The sequence below is a fragment of the Numenius arquata genome, chromosome 2 (genome assembly GCF_964106895.1).
Source record: "Numenius arquata chromosome 2, bNumArq3.hap1.1, whole genome shotgun sequence".
Classification (NCBI taxonomy): Eukaryota; Metazoa; Chordata; class Aves; order Charadriiformes; family Scolopacidae; genus Numenius; species Numenius arquata.
Window position 1 is genome coordinate 53,514,827 of NC_133577.1, and position 22,480 is coordinate 53,537,306.

Consider the following 22,480-nt stretch of genomic DNA (forward strand, 5'->3'; position numbering starts at 1 on the left):
CGGGTTCATAACCCTCAACGCCCTGGAAAGCAAGTATTTCTAAGTTACAAAATATTATGAAATTTCTTATCTGTGGCATCACTCCCTGTTAGTCCAGACTGAGGTTGGAACAATTGCCCCAGCACTTTATTTCTGTTTTCTCCTAAGTATTCTGGTTGGGAAGAGTAGGCTACAAAAAAACCACCAAAGCACCATCAACAACAACAACAGTATGGAAGGATCACACAGAAGCAGTTAAGCAATTTCTCTCAAAATGGACTTTGTTGCCCCAGAATAAATACCACATACACACTCATATATGTATATCACAGACTCACACAATGACATGGGGTTGGAAGGGACCTCTAGAGGTCATCTAGTCCAACCCCCTTGCCAAAGCAGGTCCACCCAGCGCAGGTTGCACAGGAACGTGTCCAGGTGGGTTTTGAATGTCTCCAGAGAAGGAGACTCCACCACCTCCCTGGGCAGCCTCTTCCAGAGCTCTGCCACCCTCACAGGAAAGAAGTTCCTCCTCATGTTTAGGTGGAGCTTCTCATATTCAAAGTTTGTGCCCGTTTCCTCTTGTCCTGTCCCTGAGCACCACTGAAAAAAGACCGGCCCCATCCTCCTGACACCCACCCTTTAAGTATTTATAAGCACTGATCAGATCCCCCCTCAGCCTTCTCTTCTCTAGACTAAAAAGACCCAAGTCCCTCAGCCTCTCCTCGTAGGAGATGCCTGTATGTATACATAAACGTGTACTTCTAATGATCTAGTTGATTTAACGTTGTATGGGCAGAAACACTGAGGCCCTCAACTATCATTACAATAAAGAATTAAAATGAATGTAAAGCCTTCAGGCAACACAACTTCTTTTTGTTTTCCAGCAGTCAGTCTTGAGCAGGAACCACACTGCACGCCAGCGAGCAACCAATTCTCGGGATTGGGAACTGCCAGCAGCTGAAAGCAGAGATCAGTTTTTCCGAGAGGCATGAAATTATCCATCTCCCACTTGGCAATTTTAGGAGCCGACACACTGAGCTTGCTCCACACTGGTGCTAAGAGGGTTTGAACATCGTCAACTGGTTGAAATTATCAAATAGAGAGCCTGAAGACCTCTTTTTTAAGCATTTCTACAAGAAATACGAGTGTATGGACAGAACTGGGATGGAAATAGTTTAATCATGCACCAAAATCTTCAAGATCTCAACAGCTTTTGCAGCCCTAAGCAAAAGCCAAGACTCTGGGGAACAGTTTTTCAGCACAGCAAAAAAGGAGACACCCCAAACCACCCATCCGGCTAAATTGTCCTCATGATTGCTAGGGTGACTCACAGGGAATAGGCTCCTGTTCATCCCAAACCTGTTTCCACCACACTACTGCCTACCTACAAGTACCTGTCTGTCTCCTCTCACCCGGGAACCATATTCTCCACTTCAGAAACGTTTACCATCAAAATCAATGCACTTTTCTTGACAAGCTAAAGGAACTGCCATTTTCCAAGAGGAAAAAAAAATAAAAATAATATTCGGACACTTCCAGCCGGCTCTGGCTGCAACAAGCCCATGTCAAAAAGTTAACAGATTTTAATACTTCCCATGGCAGTCCAGAAAGCCAACCGCATCCTGGGCTGCATCAAGAGAAGTGTGGCCAGCAGGGCGAGGGAGGTGATTCTACCCCTCTACTCTGTGCTCGTGAGACCCCACCTGGAGTGCTGTGTCCAGCTTTGGAGTCCTCAGCACAGGAAGGACACGGACCTGTTGGAACGGGTCCAGCAGAGGGTCACAAAGATGATCAGAGGGATGGAGCACCTCCACTATGAAGACAGGCTGAGAGAGCTGGGGTTGTTCAGCCTGGAGAAGAGAAGGCTCCGGGGAGACCTCATAGCAGCCTTCCAATATCTGAAGGGAGCCTACAGGAGAGCCGGAGAGGGACTCTTTGTCAGGAAGTGTAGTGACAGGACAAGGGGTAACGGTTTTAAATGGGAAGAGGGGAGATTTAGATGAGATATTAGGAGGAAATTCTTTCCTGTGAGGGTGGAGAGGCACTGGAACAGGTTGCCCAGGGAAGTTGTGGATGCCCCATCCCTGGAGGTGTTCAAGGCCAGGCTGGATGGGGCTTTGAGCAACCTGCTCTAGTGGAGGTGTCCCTGCCCGTGGCAGGGGGGTTGGAACTGGATGATCTTTAAGGTCCCTTCCAACTCTAACCATTCTATGATTCTATGAAACCTGACGATGAAGAGGTGAAGAAAGCCAGCAAGGGCTTCCAGTGGTATTTCCACACCTCAAGCCCAGTTTCCTAAAGCATTAAGGAAAGCAGAAACAGCAAAGGGCTGGCAGAGGAAACAGTACAAAACAGGGGCACTAGAAGAATATTACTGAGTACCAAAGCCTTAGATTGACCTACCTCTGCCTCATGGAGAGCAGCAAATAGAAGAGGAGGTGGCAGAGGGCACAAGAAGTAACAAGCAACACAGAAAGCCTGCCTACAGTTGTGGTCTCCAAGAGGGACCCAGAAGACGTACTCCAGAGCCAGGGTCTGCAGAGCAATCCACTGTGAAATGCTGTAGGGTCAGCTAAATACACACGCAGACCCCACAACTTTGGAAAGAAACATTCAACGTTTTGCTTGGGCTAATCACAGCCCTCCACTCTCAAATTAAAATCAGCTTTCCACAACCCACCCCCACATTAGCACCTACAGCCTATTTCCATCACTGGAAACGGGGTTTGTGGAAGAGAGGGGAGGAGAGATCACTGAAGGGTGGCTGACATTTAGTCGCTGAACCATCAGGATATAATTTAACTCTCTTCAATAAGAAAAGGGTGTCTTTTCGTTAAAACTTTGTCTCGTTTGGCTGGTTGCTCAGAGTTAACACGACCCTGCAGTTTCCTCTCGCCTGACACTCGAGGGGTGACTCTGCCATCACCACCCTCCCACCGAGAAGGGGTGAGCAACCAGGCCAGACGGGGCTTTCCAGCAAGCTGTCCTGCCTGGGGCTGAGATCCTCCTGCTGCCAAACAGAGCTCTCCTGGGCGACTTCCACATACGCCAGAATTTCAGTCCTACGGGGGAAAAAAAAAAAACAACCAAAACCACACCAAACCCCACTCGTATAAAAAGGGACCAGAGTCAGGTCTGAACTCCTCCAGGCACGACAAAACACAGGCTCTTCAGATGTCTGGGTTGCAAAACCACGTAGCATGAGCCAGCCACAAGCTGGAATCAGGAACAGAAAACACTGAAGAAGCCATTGTCTGAGCGATGCTGTCACAGCTCAGGAATGATTTTAGTTTCCTCTTTTTCGGAGACTGAACCAAGGCATATCTTCTTTTGCCCTGGCATGCCACGCCAAATGCTAATTGGTAACGTGACATTTACACCTCATCTCCAGGGAGATGTCTACTTAAAATGCAACCAGGGCAAAGCCTCTACCCATCAACAAACAGCTTCTCTTCTGCCGATAAATCTAAGACAACGTGCTGAAGTACAGACATTGTAAAAATAGCAGGTAAGTCTTTAGTGCGCAATTTAGCTAAATCAAACTCTTGCCCCGCAGAAGAGCTATTTCAGGAAAAATATGCCCTGCACAAGGAGCTTTTGGTGTGCTCAGGCAAAAGCAGCAGCAACATACTTTTTACCAGGAAACTCAGTTGGTCTTACTTGGAAAATACAAGTGAGCTACAGAATAATCAGCTGCAAACTGAAGACACTGAAGAATATCATAAATGGATTTCCGGGAATAATAAAAACAATGTCTAAAAAAACTAAACCAGCAAAAAACCCCACCCTACACCAACCCAAAATACCCAACTTCAAGTTACCCCCAAACCAAAAAAAAAAAGTCCCGATTGACATCACATTTTCTCCATTCACCAAAGGTTTTTGCCCAACTTCTGGGTTCTGTCCAAACACAGGCAAAATCTGAAGCAATTTTTGTTCCACGCAGGTTTCTGAAGAGGATGTGAAAAATACATTCTCTCTCCAGACATACTTAAATCTGAAAGAATAAAGTTTTTCCTGCGAGTGTGACATCAGCAACTGAAAATTTTCCTGGCAATTTACGCCGGGACAAAAGGCCCTATATTCAGTCTGAACAATCAAATTTTGCATTTGGTCAACAAGAAGGAGGCTGGGGGTCCTCTCACAGTAGTTTCTCCTGAGTGTGCCATCTTTACCAGCAATAAGGGAACTGCAGGCACAAATATCCTTCATCTCACCGTGGGAAACAACTTCCAAACTACGATCTAACTACCGCACCAGCACACAACAGGGACTTCAACCCGCGGTCCACAATCACAGCATGTCTGCAAAGAGCAACCGAGGCAAGCAAATTTAGTAGGGGCACCTTGCAATTTGCAGTGTGGGTGTTTCTCCCTCCTCTTCAGCAACTTCGGGAGGTTTCGTGAACAGAGAGTGCCCGATGACCACGCTGCTGTGGCGTGTTCTGCAGGCAGATCCAGACTAAAATAATTTCCCCTGGAGAGCATCTGAATCACTTCTGTGTCAGAAGTATGCCAGAGGAGCTTCCATCAGGATCTGCTTCTCAGCTCTGCTACAAGGGTAGCCAGGAAGGCCAATGGAATCCTGGGCTGCATAGGGAAGAGTGTGGCCAGTAGGTCGAGGGAAGTCATTCTCCCCCTCTGCTCTGCACTGGGGAGGCCACAACTGGAATACTGCATCCAGTTCTGGGATCCCCAATTCAAGAGGGATAGGGAACTACTGGAAAGAGTTCAGCAAAGGGCAACGAGGATGATTCAAGGATTGGAGCATCTCCCTTATGAAGAAAGGCTGAAAGAGCTGGGACTCTTTAGCCTGGAGAAGAGAAGGCTGAGGGGAGACCTTATCAATGCTTATAAGTATCTGAAAGGTGGGTTGAAGGAGGAGGGAGCCAGACTCTTTTCAGTGGTTCCCAGTGACAGGATGAGGGGCAACCGGCACAAGCTGGAACATAGGAGGTTCCACTCAAATATGAGAAGAAACTTCTTTCCGGTGAGGGTGCCAGAGCCCTGGAACAGGCTGCCCAGGGAGGGTGTGGAGTCCCCTTCTTTGGAGATTTTCAAGACCCACCTGGATGCAGTCCTGAGTAACATGCTCTGACATGCTCTGGGCAATCCTGCTTCGGCAGGGGAGTTGGACTAGACGATCTTTATGGTCCCTTCCAACTCTAAAAATTCAGTGAAATTCAGTGAAAGGGTGAAAGAGCAGGCCAAGGGTGAAACAAGAGACTGGTATCATGAGAGCTGCAGTCGAGTAAGAACAGGACAAAATTTATCAGAAACGCACACGCGCTGGGCTTGCAGTCCCAAATGGACCTACGGCCAAAGGCATGTACAGCCCACACGGCCTTTGTCATCTAGTAGAGGCAACGGTAAAACAAAATGCCCACAGACACCCGAGTACCAGACTCCGTCTATGTTTGTTCAGTGAATGTTGTTTTCTGGCTTGCTCTGGTGTCCCTCAAATCATCAGCTGTTCAAACTGCACACCATCGTCAATCCTTTCCCAGCAGGAATTCAGAGCATGGGACGTGGAGAGCCAAGATCATTTTCATTCTTGGTCACACAAGGTACCTCCTGATTACCAGGTTACAAAAGCGACTTTAGAAGGGGTAGAGGAAGAAATAAATAACATGAATAATGGCATAACAAGATCACGTTTCTCCACTTCTCTAATAGAAAACACTTTATTTTTTTAAAAATCAATACATTCCTCCCCACAGCCAAGGGTCAAGAGCGTAACAACCGCGAGGTAGACAAAGCCATGGGCAAAGGATTCAAAAAACCGAGGGTGAAAAGGAATTTAAAGGACTGGAATGAATTTCTTTGGGTAAACAGAGTTGTACCCAACACAACCTATTCTACAACCCGGAAACTACAAGTGAGCCCCAAGGCACGCAGGGGCAAGCAGAAACAACACAGGAGCCGTGCACAGGGCAGGACAGCCCACACATCAGGTTACTGGCAAGCCTTCCAGCCTTCCTTGCTAGCCTTGCTTTAAACAAGAGATGTTTTCTAGCTCCGGTGGGATCTTCACGAGCATGGGAGTTGGACTAGATGATCTCTAGAAGTCCCTTCCAACTCTGACGATTCTGTCATTTCATGATTCATCTTCCCTTCCTATAGGAAGTCTGGACGGTGGTGTTGCACAGGGTCCCTCCTTCTTACAGGTCCTGAAAGATCCTGACAGGATCACCCGATCTTTCTCCTCCCTCCACACAGGCCATCTGAGCCACCCAAGCTGATTAACCTTTTGTTTTTATTTTCTTGGCAGGGAACCAGCGAAGTAAAAAGAAAAAGGAAAAAACCTGCCAGCCTTTCAACTGTGTAAAAGCACATTCAGAGAGAGCTCCTGAACGGGAGCTCACAGGAAGGCAATGGTTCTCATTTCCACTCCGAAACATTACCAGTGGCTTTTGAAAGAGGGGAGATTTAGATTAGATATTAGGAGGAAATTCTTTCCTGTGAGGGTGGTGAGGCACTGGAACAGGTTGCCCAGAGAAGTTGTGGATGCCCCATCCCTGGAGGGGTTCAAGGCCAGGCTGGATGGGGCTTCGAGCAACCTGCTCTAGTGGAGGTGTCCCTGCCCATGGCAGGGGGGTTGGAACTCCATGATCTTTAAGGTCCTTTCCAACTCTAACCATTCTATGATTAGCAACAAAGCAGTTTTCCACGACAAGATTAATACGGGTCTTTTTGCTCCTCTCCTTTGTTGCAAAACCCGCTTTATGTGCAGCCACATGCAAACTGAAAAGATGCTAATGTCAAAGGGTTTGTCCCTCCTGGTTTCTGCGCACAGTGAACCAAGCTGCACAAGCAAATAGGCAACCACGTGATTCTTTTCTTTTGGGCCCAGCTATGCAGATTTCTCCTCAATGAAAAATCTGCGGCCAAGCCTTAATTCTGCTTCACTGAAGGCACTGTACAGAGAGCAGGGGGGTTAAATTATAGAAAAAAAAAATTCATCCAATCCTGAAAACGAATTCATTTCCCCGAATTCATGAAAGCCAATGGGAACACAGCAGTATATGCCAGAACTCTTGAGCATCTGAGCAACTGATCCCTCCCTTTGGCATTGGGAACCTATTTAACAGGATCAGTTCACTGTAAAACAATTCAGAAAGAAAAAACAAAGGCTCCAAACTCATCTTGCTGTTCTAGGGATCGAGCAATCATCTAAAAACAAATCATAAACCACAATCCCAGAAACAAAACACAAAAGTAAAAGCATTATTCATTTTTTTTTCCAAGCTTGTTTAATAAAACAAACCCAAAAATCATGAACACAAACTGCATGGGTATCTGCATCCTCAGAGACTTTTAGTTTCAACCAATTCTTTAAAATCTCTGCTCTTGGAAAGATCTGAAAAGAAGGAAATTAGCTCTACCGGATTCCTTTGCCATCTCCTTAAAATCTTGAACCTTTACTCTTTCCGAAGAAATATTTTAGTCTCTCTCCCAGAAACTGAACCGCAGTATAGTATCATCACTTCAGCACTTCTTCAAAAGAATAAAGGTACTACATTGCAAAGAGCCATGCAGAGCATATTTTTAAAGGACTTAACGATTTTGCAAGCATCCAGCAGCAGAATAAATTGTTACTGACACACGCCATGCCTGTGAAAGACACTATTTACTTTCTGATGATGCAAAAGACCACATGATCTTTCAGCTATTGGGACAAGACAGAAAAGGTTGGGTATCTACTTGTTCTTTGACAGCCTCTATAAATCAGGTACAAATCTTTCTGCACATAAAACCAAGCACTAACAGCAAAGAGTTGTTAGATCTGTTACCAGGAGGTATCGGTCAATTAATACAAGGTAAATTTCCATTCTATGCCATCAAAGGTAGAGAAGATGCAACAGGCAAACTCATACCTGATCCTACGGCTTTCATCACTGTAGCGTCCCAATTGTTCATCATTCAAATTAAGAAAAGCATCTGAAATCAGGGATTATTTTAGTCAAGTTAGAGATACATGGACAGTAAAAAGGTTATAAGAGATCCTGAGAAGTCACACAGTCTATTCCCTCACCCAACAAAGGACACTCTGCCTAAAACAGTTGTCTGCTTCATTCCTCCCACCAACTCCTGGCAAAGGACAACAGCCCACACTTCACGAACATCCCTCCGACGATGCAGAGCTGAGCTAGACAGACTAAAGCTTGCCAGGTTCCCACAACAATTCAGACTAGATGGCTTCTCACTGAACAGTGATTTTTTTCCTAGATAAAGAGAAGTCTACCAGAGTACTTCAAAAGCTGAATGAACATTTAACCCAGTAGGCAGAGAAAGCTATCCAAATTTCAAAATCCAGCTAAGCCACTAAATGCTCTTATTTACAGTGAAAAGAAAGCAGGAGAGGGTGGTGAATAAAACACTAAGCACACCTTTTAAATGTTAGCCTTAAAAAGCTAGGCTGGAGCAAGGCAGAGCTGGCAGAGGCACAGCCCAGGAAAAGCTACTCCACTCCACAGTTCCCACCAGCCTACTTAGTTTGACTGTACCCAGGAGCAAACAGTTGGGATGCTCTACTACTTCTCTTTTAATTAAAAGACAAATTAACAAGAATAATTGGCTTAATAAGGCAGTGGAAAGGCAACTAATTTAAAGCCTACGGGTTTTCATTTAAAAAAAAAAAAAAAGAAAAGAAAAGAAAGGCAAGCTGACTTTTTTGAGAATGTTTTCAAACTTGCAAGCTCCACCTTCAGGTTCCTCAGAATATATGACAACCTATTTTTTAAACAGACACACCAGCAACAGTGATGGAAAGCGAAGGTGTCCCAACAAAGGCAAAAGCTCCAAACCCAGCATTGACAAGGAGATGTGAGTACACCCGTAGAACTTTTTGAGTTAGCATCCGGCAGGAAATTCAAACAGTTCTAACCACAGAAAACCACAGTCAGATACTGAAATTTATTCTTTTCTTTGCTGCTATTATAGCAAAAAAATGCTTTCTTCCTTTTTTTTTTTTTTGCTGAATGGTATGTTGTGTTTCTAAAGCACAGCAGAAAGCTACCGTAAGCACTAGCTTATTTCTCTGTTGATAGCAGCATCACAGAGAGACAGTGAAGCTGCATACACAGCTCCGCAGAAGTGCTGCACGTCAGCAAACAGAACCAGAATATTTTGTCTATATGCTAAACAGCACTTGCAGCATCCAACCCCTTATTTTCCGTTAACAATGCCCCACGTAAAATCAATCGAATTCCTCCTGATGCTGCCTTCAGTTACGCCTACCGGATTTCTATCATCTTTAAAAAAAATCCCCCCACATCACCTTGCAGTCAGAGAAGTTACCTAACCTCATTTGACAAGCTCGGCATTGAAAAACTCCCTGGTTTCTCCCACTCTCCATTCACTTCCACACCTATGCAGCACGAAGGTGGCAAACGTTAACGTGGCCACAAAAGCAAATTCGTCGCAAGAAAGACCTGAACGTGTAACCACATCGCAGCAGATAAAGGCAAATACATATAAAATTAGCTTTTCAAATTGTTTGGTTTGTAGAGTCTGTTTTAGCAGTCACGGTAGAAAAGCCTGTCCGAAGGAGGAGCCCTTTTTTTTGGCAGGTGGCATCAGCTTACAGAAACTGTTCAACTGGTGCCTTAGACACGTTCCTCTTCAGCAACGTCTGTTCCCCCCCCCCCCTTCACTGCAAATCGTCTATACTCAAGCTCTTCCCTGAGGCTTCCTAATCCATTTCAGTCCCAAAATAACCTGTTGCCTACAGGTCGTCTCCTTTTGGCTGGGGTAAGAGCTTCAGGTAGTGTTGTTCCAACTATCTGAATGCAGATGAGGTTTGAAACTTTAAGCTCCCAAATTCCCCCAAGTCCACCACTTCATTACCTAGCTCCCCTCTTACAGCCCGCACTCCCACTTAGACTGCTTCTGTGCCTCCTTCTGATTATTATCCAGTGATCAAACATTAACTTAAAACAACGAACAGCAAGAAGGAAGCCATCTAGCCACTTACAGGACCTCAGGGCTGTCTTTCCAAGAGATAAAGCTGCAAAGTAAAGGAGAGCATCTCAATGAATTGGGTTTTTCAGAAGGGGCCAGCAAGATTCAGCTATTGAGACCTTAAATAACCATATTTCAGCTTGTGGAATAGGGAAGGATCTTGGACCCCCAAGAATCAAGACCCTGGTGCAGCAAGAAGGGGAAATGCAGCATCAGCACCCAGGGCAAAAGGAAGAATGGATAGCAATGAAATGCCAAGGAAGGTCATGCAAGGAAGGTCATCCAAGGAAGGACCATGCGCAGCAGGAAAAAAAAATAAAAAAATAAAAAAAAATAAAGTCCACAAAGTGAAGGAAAGGCAAGTTAGTGTGAAGAACTAATGCTGAAGAAATAACGGAGCAGCCTGCAGGTAATACATGGGCCTTCGGCAACGAAACATGTTTGCAAAAAGCAGAGCAAATGAAGCAAGGTAGGGAAAGGCTCACACGAGCATTTACACACCCCACAGGACAGGGACATGGGAACTTCATCTAACTTTTCCCCCTCAAGCACCCTGTCCCTTCCCGCTGTCCTTTGAGGGACAGGAGCTCGGAACATCAGTCTTGATAATTTATATTCTAATTGCATGAAATCTACGTGTGTGTCACAGACCAGGAGACAAGAACAAGCTGAACATTCGACAATACAGCACTGATTTATGTAAAATGTATAGTGACAGCACGGCCTAAGCAACAGCTACGTTACTTCTCAGTGTTTAAGTAAAATGGAATTAGCATTAGCGCAAATTGTATGCGACGGGATTAACCTGGAAGCTGTGTTCGAAGAAGAAAGGAGCAGATGCTTCTGTTATTTTAAGTATGTAGCAAACAATGAATAATTATACCCTAGGCAATTGAACGATTGACTTTTGGGATAGAAAGCAGGCTTGGGGATTAGGGTTTTAAGGTTGTTGACTTGCCTTGAATGCATCTTCTGCAACAGCCATTTAGTTTGCACCAGAGCCTTTCCAGTATGAATCATTTGTTTAAATTCTAAGAATACGCTTTCTCCAGAGCTCCCCAGCAATGCTGCTGACACTAATGAAATTTGAAGTCACCCACACTAGATTTTAGTCGAACTTGGCATTAAGATACTACCGTGGTGCAAGTACACTCCCCTCAGCAGTGTTTACTGAATTCTTAAGTTTTCCACTCATTTCACAGCTGACAGCTGGTTTATATTAAAGGCACAGCCCTCCTGCTAGTCCGCGAGCAGGGGAAAACAAAGCTGTCTGCAAATGAAAGAAGAAAAAAACAGAACATAAAGATGCAAAGACTGAAACAGCACCGGAAGCGCAAAACAGGAGCTTGAGACCAGCTGAGTCGGATTTTTATTAGAAGCGGTACAGCTCATTTCTCCCTACCACACTCTCCTTCAGGAGGAGGAATATTGGGGTGCACAGGCAAAGGTTCAAGAGCAGAACCAATTTAGGCATGTAATACCCCACCACAGTTCCTAACTGCCGTTTAATGTAAAGCCACTCGCCTGTTGAACGCATACCATAATTGGAAAAGCATAGCGTACATCTAAGCCAGCTCCCCTACCACCACTTAAAACCTGTTAACGTGCTGTAAAGCCGCCAGACTTGCACGTGTGTGTTAACCTTGTAGCAATAACAGGAAATCCATAGATTCATTCAGACTTTGTTCCTGTGGATACACGTGTATGAACAGGTACGTATTTCCAAGCTGCCCAACTTGGTGAATACGAAATCTTCTTTTCACACAACGGTGTTTGCGAGACAGCCGCCAGCCACACAGCTTGAGAATTACCACTACTGGCAGGCTCTGGGGCTCTGGATCTCTTTCAAACCACCTGAGCAAAAGTCTCATTCGTGTATTGTAGACCTTTTTCCTTTTGAATACATGAAGATAGTCATCTCGCACTTGTCCAGCTGAGACAGCTCTGGTTTTGCTGGCAGAGATCCCTGCTTGGAAGCGCTGAAGAAAAAAATGCTTTTGTGTTAGCAGCGATACTGCCACCTTTTAGATGCAGAACACATCATTAGTAATACATTTTGATTACAATGAACCAACAGTTTCCTGTTAGAGGCGTACAAGCAAACAAGAACATTAAACAATGCCAAAACATTACATATGCTGACCATCAGCTGAGTGCAGCTACGTTTAGCTAGCAGTCACAATGCCCTCTGTAATTGTGACCTGTTTAAAAAGGGAGGCTTAACGAACAGCGCACGGCCATAAAGCAACAGCCCTGGTTAAAGAACAGATGTATGAACAGGCACAGAGCTGCTGACATACCTTGAACAGAGGGTTATTTTGCATAGAGCCAGGAAGATTAATCCCTTCCTGCTTTCATCTGTGCTTTATTCAGGGATTCCAGCTTTAGCTATCATCTCGTTGAGGAAACGACTCTGAAAGGACAAGGCTTGAAATATTAATGACAGTTAAAATCAGAGCCTTTGCTAATACTACAGAACTCTGAATTCAGAGCCGAGCCAGAAAACACATTCTCAAAGAAGGTGAAAAGCAGGTGTTGGGAGTTTCTGCTTAACTGCACGGAAACAGAACATTTTGCAGCACTGTACATCAGCCTGCCACAAAGCTTAAAAGCGAAATGTGGTCCCTACTCCGGTAGCCAAAAGAGGAAATGAATGCTTTACTAGAGACAGCACAAAGCTATCAGAAACTGAAAAAGAAAAAAAAAAAAAAAAAAAAGGTTACTGACTGCTTTCTGCTGGATTTGCAAGGGCATGAGAATGGGATATTTCCAATGATTGTGTCCAATTCACAGGTTTCATACTCAGCAGTATAAAACTGACGTTGTCAGCCTTACTCCTGTGTCCTAAATCTACTCTGAATCCTATCAGAACTTCAGAAAAAGTGAGATAAGACTGCTTTCGGGGAGAAAAGAGAGCCGGGCTTCCCTTCCTGGGGATGCCAAGGAAGTCTAAAAGTCTACTGAATTCTTAAACACCTCACACACACTTTCATCCACAAGCAAGGATGCTGCAACCTGGAAGCCCTGACTCCAAAGCTTCAGTTACATCACCCTCACTTGTGTAGGCTTCCACATCTCAGAGAAGTCACCCCAGGGGAAAGCAAGTCAGCCTCCAGACAGGGTAAACACATTTATTGCTCTCTCTTCTGAGCTTGCATATATACCACTGAGAAGTACTCTTCCAAGATGTTTTTTTTTTCAGTTATACCACAAAAAGTCCTTTATTCTGCACACCTTCAGTAACAAGGGAGACGATGCTCTACACGACCTCATTCCACTTATTATTCAACACCAATCTCTTTTGCAAGAAGAATTAACCAGCATTTTCAGTGGGCGCAGTTTCATTTTAATATAACCACTGACGTTCAGAACAGCAGCACAGATACTGCAGGAAAGAATATTTGAAATCTCAGGTACCCCTCTTCATCCTGTGCCTGATGTACAAGACGTGTACTACCAGTGAAAGGTAGGGCCCACGTTTTGACCTACCCATCAGTTCTTCTTTTTGGAGTCTAAGAAGGAACACCAGCTCTTGCTATTCACGTTGCCTCTACTAAAACACAAGAGGGAGGAAACCAGAGAATGCTGTTATCTCTTCCCAAGCATGATATGAGAGAAAAACTCTGGGCTTAAGAGATCTTAAAAGAGGAATTCTATATTCTTTTATCTGTGCTTAAAGCCCTTCAGCATCCGTTCAGACATGGCAGTAACCCAAAAAGAGTGAAACCGGCCAGTCTACTGGGGGAGGATTTTGATTTTTACTTCTAAAGATAAACTCCACAAAGACTGAACTACTTGCACTTCTCAGTCCTATACGCCCTCCACTAGAAGGTCTTGCTTCAGCTATTTGCTAGATTCAGAAGACAACTTCCATGTCTGGGGTTTTCATGCTCTTCTTCCGATTTCTAAAATTCTCTTTCTGTGGTTTAATAAATTCCTTTGAACAAGGAGTGGGCAGCTGCGGGACTTATCTCAAATACTTTCAAGTGTTTGTGTTTTAAAACTTAATCTTCTAGTCTAACCATCTTTTATTTATTTTTTTTATTGCTCTACTACTCTGTAAGAGTTACAATGTTGAAATAAATGTGGGTTAAACAAATACTTTGATTTGAAAAGTAAACACAGACATCCTTCCTCTTAGCTCAATTCAATAGTCATACATGATCATGGCACTTAACACAGTCTAAAATTAGGAAATTCTGCTTGCATGTTTAATATTGCCTTCAATAAGGAAGAAGCAGATTTTTGAAGCTCAGCATTGCACTCTTTTACCAACACTCGCTGCTTTGAGAAAGAGAAGAGCGTGGCAGCAAGGCAAAAGTGCAAAGCCAGGACTGCAGCCTTCCTCCTGGATAGGCGAGACTGGTGCCAGGCCTGTGGGAAAGGACACATGACAGCTTGAAGAGGTGATTACCTACAACAACTTTCACTCTTTGCCACCGTTCCTGTCCCACAGTTGCAAGCCCTGCACTCTCCCCTGCTGCCCTGCCTTGCAGCCAGCTACATTTAACCCGTGTTCTGGTGACCTTTTCACCATCTCACCAGCCGCCCCAGACTGCTGGTTGCCCTGTTCTCCAGCCCTCATCAACCCTCTCTTCCTCTCAGTTTTACCAACAGTAATTGTCTAATCGTTGGGATGGTTGATATACAAAATTACGTACCCTTGAGCTCAAGCGTCAATGCCAAGATAACTCCCCAGTTGTTCCTCTCTCCACGGAGTTTTCTCTCTCGCCAGTTTTCAATACCGATAACATGCTTGCCATTAGCAATGCAAGCCCTTTCAATAGGATAAATGAACTACAGTACAAAGTCAAGTGCTTTGGAGAAACAATTTTACGACTGATGCTTTCAACCAGGCTGTAATCTTGACAAACCTGTTATATTTTACACTTTACACTCCCTTTCACAGGGCAGATCTATTTTCATTAGTATATATATTTAGCTGCTAACTCTTCTTCCATTGAATCACAAATTAACTCTTACCATTAAAATTGCACAGACTCCACCTCAGGCTAATGACTTTAAAGTCTCCTAGGTCTCCTGTTACCCTTTTAATACGCTAGAAGTACTTTCTTTTAATCTTCCTGTGGTACTGATTCAGTCACAGCCACATTAACATAGTGCTCTCACATTACAGCCTTAGTGAACCTCCCTTGCTTACAAGCATTCACTCAATGTCAGAAGCTGCCCACTACTTTAACACCAACAACGTGCCACAGTGCAGCTACCCACTGAGGTTCCAAACCCTATGGTTTTGTAGAGGAATTGCAGGAGAAGCCTATTTACTAATTTCACATCCTGGCACGATTACCAAAATAATCTGACCTGCCCTTAAGGCCTGGAAGGAAAAAGTAATTTAGCTGTAGCCTCCTAAAAGGACATCATGGTGCCTTTCAAAGGAAACTGGACTCAGCAGGAAGGACTCTTGATCTATAGGAGAAGTCCAGCTTGGGTATACCAGGCGTCTTGCACGTGCTGCAGCAGCAAATTCTGGAGAGGAAACGATGCTGCTATCATTAGTTTTAATGAAAACACCACAACGTTGTTTTCACCAAAAAGAAACACATATATATTGCATCCTGGAGAAAACCCACAGACTCGCTGTGATGCCCTGTGACTGCATTTGCAGAGAACTAGATTCCTGGCTCAGCGACTACATGCCATTTATAGCATGAAAGCAAGTCAACCTTAGAAATTAGCTTGTCGTTAAGTAGACCATTGATCCTCTGTGGTCAGTGTGAAAACAGGCTAGAAAGAGACATTGAGGTACCAGAGAAAAAAAAAAAGAGTATCTAGAGGGAAAAGCACATATGGGAACCTAGGATTTGTGCTGATGTTAGAAGGTCAGTTTAGCTGGTCATCCTATAGAAGAGCATCCCACTGGCCAACAACCCAGCCCATGATTATACTCACCGGTATGCCCAAAGGAACCAGGAATAAGTATCCAGTTGAGAAGAAAGGACTGAAAAGATTATGACAACACTGAGATGACCCTGGTCTCCAGAGAGACATCTTCACTCCAGAGGTGCCTAGAAAGTCCTCTTGGTCCCAGGAGTTACCTAGAACCACCCATATGTTGGGAAGTTTCGGTGTACTGAAAACAAGCAGAGGTTTGCAATTCATACAGCCCCTAAGTAGAAAAGGACTTTATAGGAATTACAAAGTAGTAGCAATTAATAACACCGCAGTACTTATTAATTCAGCCATAAGCCATCAAAGCAGAGCAACTGAACCCAGGACCAAGCATGATGTCAGAAGTATGGCACCGCCATGAAATAAGGAGTTCAAGGAGACCAAGACAAAACTAAGTTAAAAACTAGAGGGCAAACAGTCTTCAGTCTGAAAGCAGTCTCAGGCCGCTCAGTCTTTGCTTGAGCAAGCGTGAGCAAGCAGAGGCCTCCACAGGAAATATGGGGACTTGAGAAAACTACTCGGAGACTATGAGGCTGTAGGATGACGTACAAGAGCAGATGCAGCAGAAAAAATGCTGCGCTCTATTATAGAAAATCCAGACTCATGGGAAAGTTGGATCCAAGAAAAGAAATTTTGATCACAGACGGGCCTGCAGGAGTCTCAAGAGATGCTTGAGAGAGTAAACTAGGCCTGTTTAACCCAAGAAAGTCAGTGATGAACGTGGTGAAAGAAGAAAGAACAGTAACACACCGAGGCACAGAACTGTCAGGTACACATCAACACAATGGCCTCACAAATCAGTAAGACTTTCAAAAAAACATAAATCCTAAATTAAAAAAAAACCCAAAACATACTCATAAAAATAGTAACTCCCCACACTGCAGGTAGTCTTATTTTTGCTGAATGAATTATACATCTTTGAGAAAAAAGGGGGAGAAGATGAGCACAAGGAAAGAGACTGATAATGGCTGCAAAGCCTGAACAAAGTGGGAAGACGCTGATTAAACAGAACACCTCACCCCCCAAACTGGGAAACTTGGGAGCAATTCAGAGTCACTCGCTTCGCCACAAGCCGCCCAAATGGCTGACAAAGCATGAAACAAACCAAGATTTAGACACAGCCACCGAGTTCCCATTCATAAAAAGAGAGAGTCAGACGTGTGTGGAAGTTAACTACACAACCCTTTTTTTCACAGATCTGAGCAAAATATTGTTGTGCATCCTCTTCAAGAGAACCGTAACCAAAACCAGTGAAATCCACACTACCAAAAAAATCCCCACACAGAGCAAGCTGGTTTTATACGTTTTACACAAATGAGGAACTGTGATTCAACCTGTACTCACTATGAAAGAAAGCACAGGCAAGCGACTGGAAACCATTCCACAGCTCCTTTGAGAACTTTGCTCAAGAACAACTATCAAGGACAACTGAAATAGCAGCAGCTACCCAGCAGGAAGGTGGAATTGGTGAAAAAGCTGCACGACTGATGAAATATCTTTATACAAGCAGCACCTTTCCTCCTTGAAGAGCCCTAACTGATTTAACTTGAAGACAGCAATTGAAGAGACACAATGGCACAAAACTCACCTGGAAAAAAAAAAAAAACAAACTTAAGGAAAATATTGATGAAAACTTGCAGGAGAGCAATTAAAAAAAATTGTGATCTCTGCTACGATGACCAGATTGGAATAATCATTAAAGACTGCACAAAGTAACACCAGGAAAAAAGAGGCTAAGCCTAGAGATACAAAGGGATGGGGGGAGAAGACAGATTACATAGAGATGGCCAAGTTTTCTGTCAAAGGAAAGATACTGCTGCTTAAATCCAGAGAGACACAGGAAGGCATGGAGCACTTCAGCTGCTGGGGCAGGGTGGCACCAAGGGTCACCACACATGGCATTCTACACGCCTGGGCACACTCACCCTTTCAGTAAAATTCAGCCGCGTTAGAGGGAGCGCTACCAGCAGACTCCCGCAGCCTCTTGTCTTCAGCACCTCACCGTATTTTCATAAAATACCCAGGAAAGGGTACCACAAAAGCAGCTTTCTGCCTTTTAAGAAAAAGCACTGAGAAAGCCGCACACAGTGAACAAGGCGGCAAACATGGCGACTACAGCATAACCAAAATTACGCCTAATTGTAATATATTCGGTCAAAAGAGATCTAGCTTGTAGGATAGGCAGGCGGGACAGCAAGCAGAAGGGTGCCAAAAACACACCTTGCAGGGACGGGGGGGGGGGGTCACTAGTAGCAAAGACAGCAGAGATAACTGAGGAGACAGCCTGAAGGGCAGCAGATTTCTCCAGCGACGCAAGAAGACAAGAGACATTGAGGTATACAGCTTAGACACGTGGGATTTGCAGCTCTTCACCGCTTCACAGCACAGAGAGAGGCAGAAACAAGTTTTAATATCTGCGGCAAACAAGTGTTTGTAGGAGAGCAGGGAATGGCAAAAGACATAGTTCGGGTCTATAGTTTGACTATTGATCGGGATTAACAAGGCACAGATAAGGACTAGGTCACAGAAGAGAAAGGTAATGTACATGTGAGCGTTTGCCACCAGGATCAGGGTTCAACAGAAATGAGATAGGAGAATTTGCTTTGATATCAATGCCAGTATCAAGTTCATTTGTTTTTCTTTATTCTCTGTGCCACTGTATAAAGGTTTTCTATATTTAAGGCTGCTCTAACGTATCAGAACATCAGAGGCACTGACCAAAAAAATGAGTCAGAGCAACTACCCAAAACACAGTTGTACCTTAATAACCATCTAGCACTTAAACAGTCACCTGGTAAATGCATCATAACACAAATATTAGAGGAATGGCCATCCACACAAAACACACATACCAGGAAAACCAAGCACTGCATGCTGCTTCTTTAGTACTGCATTATTGCATTTAGTAGTTCCAGACAAAACAACTCAGTTCCTTTAAAAAAAAAAACAAAAAACAAAAAACAAATCATTCACAGACTTTTAAAGTAGCTGCTGGTAAGTTCTTAGATAACCACCATATTGTGTTTTACTGGTACATATGGAAGAAAAACGGAAACACCTGTATTTGCTCCTTTCTGTTTGTAAACCACTTAAGCCACACCAACTACAGTATGCACTAGCCCAAGCCACATAAATCTTATTTATCAGATATCCAACTCCATTATACATACGTGCCCACACACTCTCTGTTACAGAGTAGTTCAAACGCACAGCCACCTCTTCAGAATGAGTTTCAATTCCTGGACAAATGAGCACAGTGTGATGATAACGACTGAACCAAAACACGAAGGACTAATCCAGCCCTGGTAAAATTCAAAAATGCTGCAAGAATAAGCTGCTGTAGCTAAGTCAGTCCTGTATTCTATAAACATCGCTTACATGTACTGTTAACAGTGCTATTCAGCCTTTGCTGAAGCCAAACATAGGTGCTGTTTTCCCAAGTCAGCAGAGAGACTAAATAACAGCAGTACGAAATGCAGGCAGCCCCCCTCCCCCTGCATGCAGAATTCACAGCCACCAGAAGTGCTGATTTTAACTATTTCATCAATGAGCACACTGCTAAAGAATAGTTTGCTGTGGTACGGGATCACGGAATCGTCAGAGTTGGAAGGGACCTCTAGAGATCATCTAGCCCAACTCCCCTGCTAAAGCAGGGTTGCCCAGAGCACATCACTCAGGACTGCATCCAGGTGGGTCTTGAAAATCTCCAAAGAAGGGGACTCCACACCCTCCCTGGGCAGCCTGTTCCAGGGCTCTGGCACCCTCACCAGAAAGAAGTTTCTTTCTCATATTTAAATGGAACTTCCCATGTTCCAGCTTGTGCCCGTTGCCCCTCGTCCTGTCACTGGCAACCACTGAAAAGAGTCTGGCTCCCTCCTCCTTCAACCCACCCTTTAGATACTTATAAGCATTGATAAGGTCTCCCCTCAGCCTTCTCTTCTCCAGGCTAAAGAGCCCCAGCTCTCTCAGCCTTTCCCCATAAGCACATATCCCCAGTTTCAGGTATTATGCCACCTCCACCAACCTTGCAGCAGAGTTTTCACCTCCTTACGGTTTCTGTGCACCGGGGAGTAAAACTGATGTAACACATTGAAAACAATAACACGGTCAAACACTAATTTTACATCCAGTGGTATAAGGAATGCTGCAATAACAGCATGACTTTGCGTATTAAAATACGAGGATCTAGACACTCGTACAGCAATTTGTTGGCCACAGTCAGTGTACTCCCCCAAGGGAGGTCCACTATATGCATACCCTCCTCACGTTCTTCCTTAAACACCCACTGCTGTCTGCTGCCAAAGGTGGGATACGGAGCTAAAAAGCCATCTGACCTGACTCGGGATGGTTGTTCTGGACAACAACCTTATCTCTGGGCATCATGCCTTCTTCTGCCTGAACCTCCCATTCCTGCACGCTCAGATTCACACTTCAGCAATGTATTTGTTATCCTGTAGAAAACATAACCGGAGGGTATTGGCAGACCCAGACGTCTTGCCTGCAAACCACCGTCTGAAGGCTCACAAGGTGAGGAAGTCAAAGGAGGTCCACCGAAAGTCAGTAAGAGAGGCAGACAACCCAACCCAGGACAGCAGAAAAGAACAACAACATTAAGTACAGAAATGTGCGAATGTTCCACTTTGCACTTTTCCCTCAGTTACAAACACAGGCTATTTTGGCAACACCACACAGGATGATCTACAGGGTTCTGTTAAAATAAATAAAGAAATAAACAAAAATTTCTCCAGATGTGGGAAAGGGAAAGCGAGTTTCAAACAAATAAGGCTTTTCTACAACGTCAAGAGTTTGAGAAACACTGCTGTATGGAATATACAGTACCTGACCCAAAAAGAAGAAAAAAAATTTTTACACGGTATAAAAGCAGAGCACTGACAGAATCTGATCTACTGCACAGTCATTGAAACGGAGAGATCAACCCAGCGCCATCTTCAATTATCAAAAGCTTGTCGTGACACGACCAGAGTGCTGACAACATCCCAAAGGTTTAGCTCCAGGGCATAAAATTAAATAGCTATTACCCAATAAGAAAAATAACATTTTAAAGCTTCTACCTTTGAATGCGGCAAAAGTCCCTGTCGTGAACAGGGAAAAGTTATTTTCAGAAGTTAATTTTGTCTACGAGAACAGAAAAATTCTCAGAAAACGTACCCGAGAAACAGCCACATTAGCTCATTTTCTAGAAATTCACCAATAGGCTTCTGTATTCCTGAAGCACAGCAATTTGGCTTCAGCTCCCCAAACCACACAGCTATTTCCATCATTAAATATTCTTCACACTTACGAAACGCAGTCAAAGAAAAGCACTACGCCGGTGTAAACGAAACTAAAAGCTTACGTCCTTTCCTCCCCAGCCCTTTGCAACTGTGAGAGTACGTTCTTCATCATGTATTACATCCCCCTGAAATTTTGCACGAAGGAGGTTACACCTTATAAGTGCCTTCTGTCGTTAAGAGATTTTATGGTTTTTTTTTTTGTAGGGGAACACAGGTATTTTCCCGGCATAGACACATCCAAAACGTTTAAAGCGTTAATGCAGCCGCAGCTAAACTCTTGTCAACAGAGCCACACGTACAAGCTTCTCCTACCGGCACCTAAATCTGATTCATTTATAGCGAACTTATATAAATCTCAGCCTTTTATATGACGGGCACTGGTTTCTTCCAAAAAAAAAAAAAAAAAAAAAAAACAAAAAAACCCACCAAATCAAATCAGATCCTCCCCACAGGCTCCTCCACATACACTCTCTGATGGAGAAGATTTTGTGCCAGCCTTTTTTTGGGGTTTTTTTTTTGTTGTTTTTTTTTTTTCTTTCCTTCAGGCGAAGGGGGCTGGACGAAGCAACGCTCAGATATGGAAACGAAGCCCTTCCAGCCTTTGCCGGCCACCACCTGGGTCTGCAGGACCCACCAACCACCCCGTTCTCCTCATGGGATATTCGTACCGAGAACTGGAAAGCACCCGAGGGGAGGGGGACGGCACCCTTGCTCCCCCCGGCACACAGAAGCCAGGGACGCCTGACAGAGGTGGGAAACATCCCGAATTCCCTTGTACCTGCCTGCCACCGCCGGCTCCTGCTCCTGGAGGATGCGCTGGGGAAGGAGGGGGGGGGGAGAAAGGCCCTTTCCCTCTCCTGACAGAGCAGCCCCGCCGCTTCCCCCCCCGGCCCTGCCCCCGCCGCCCGGCTGAGGAGGAGGCCCCGTTCCCCGCTAGGCCCCCGCGGGTGGCAGGGGACACCCAGGCCCGGGGCGGGGGGGGGGGAATGGGGGATGTGTGTGTCTCTCCGGGCAGGGGCTGTGGGATAACAAAGCCCGGCGCAGGGACCGGCGCCGCTCACCTGCCCAACGGTCGCTTCATGCCCGTGTCGGCGGCGGCAGCGGCGGCGGCGGGCAGGCGCAGGCTGTGCCTCAGGCTGCAGCCCTTGTCGAGGGGCGCGAGCGCGGCGGCGGCGCGCTCATGCTCCACCGTGACCGACTCGTTGCGCTTCCTCATGCCGGGGAGGGTGGCGGGGGGGGGGTGGCCGTGGCGGCGGCGGCGGCTCGGGGCGGCGGAGAACGGCAGGAGCGGCGCCGCGCACAGCCGCCGCTCGCCCTGCGCCGCGCTCG

At 45.1% G+C, this 22,480-nt stretch overlaps 1 protein-coding gene across 1 annotated transcript in view; it reads right to left on the reverse strand.

The window, feature by feature from the left end:
* ABHD12 (abhydrolase domain containing 12, lysophospholipase) overlaps window positions 1–22,480 on the reverse strand; it is a 44,284-nt gene extending 21,804 nt beyond the window's left edge. The window contains exon 1 of the mRNA XM_074168589.1: window positions 22,213–22,480. Coding sequence (XP_074024690.1) covers window positions 22,213–22,367 — 155 coding nt within the window. The 5' untranslated portion in view covers window positions 22,368–22,480. The remainder of the gene's footprint in view (window positions 1–22,212) is intronic.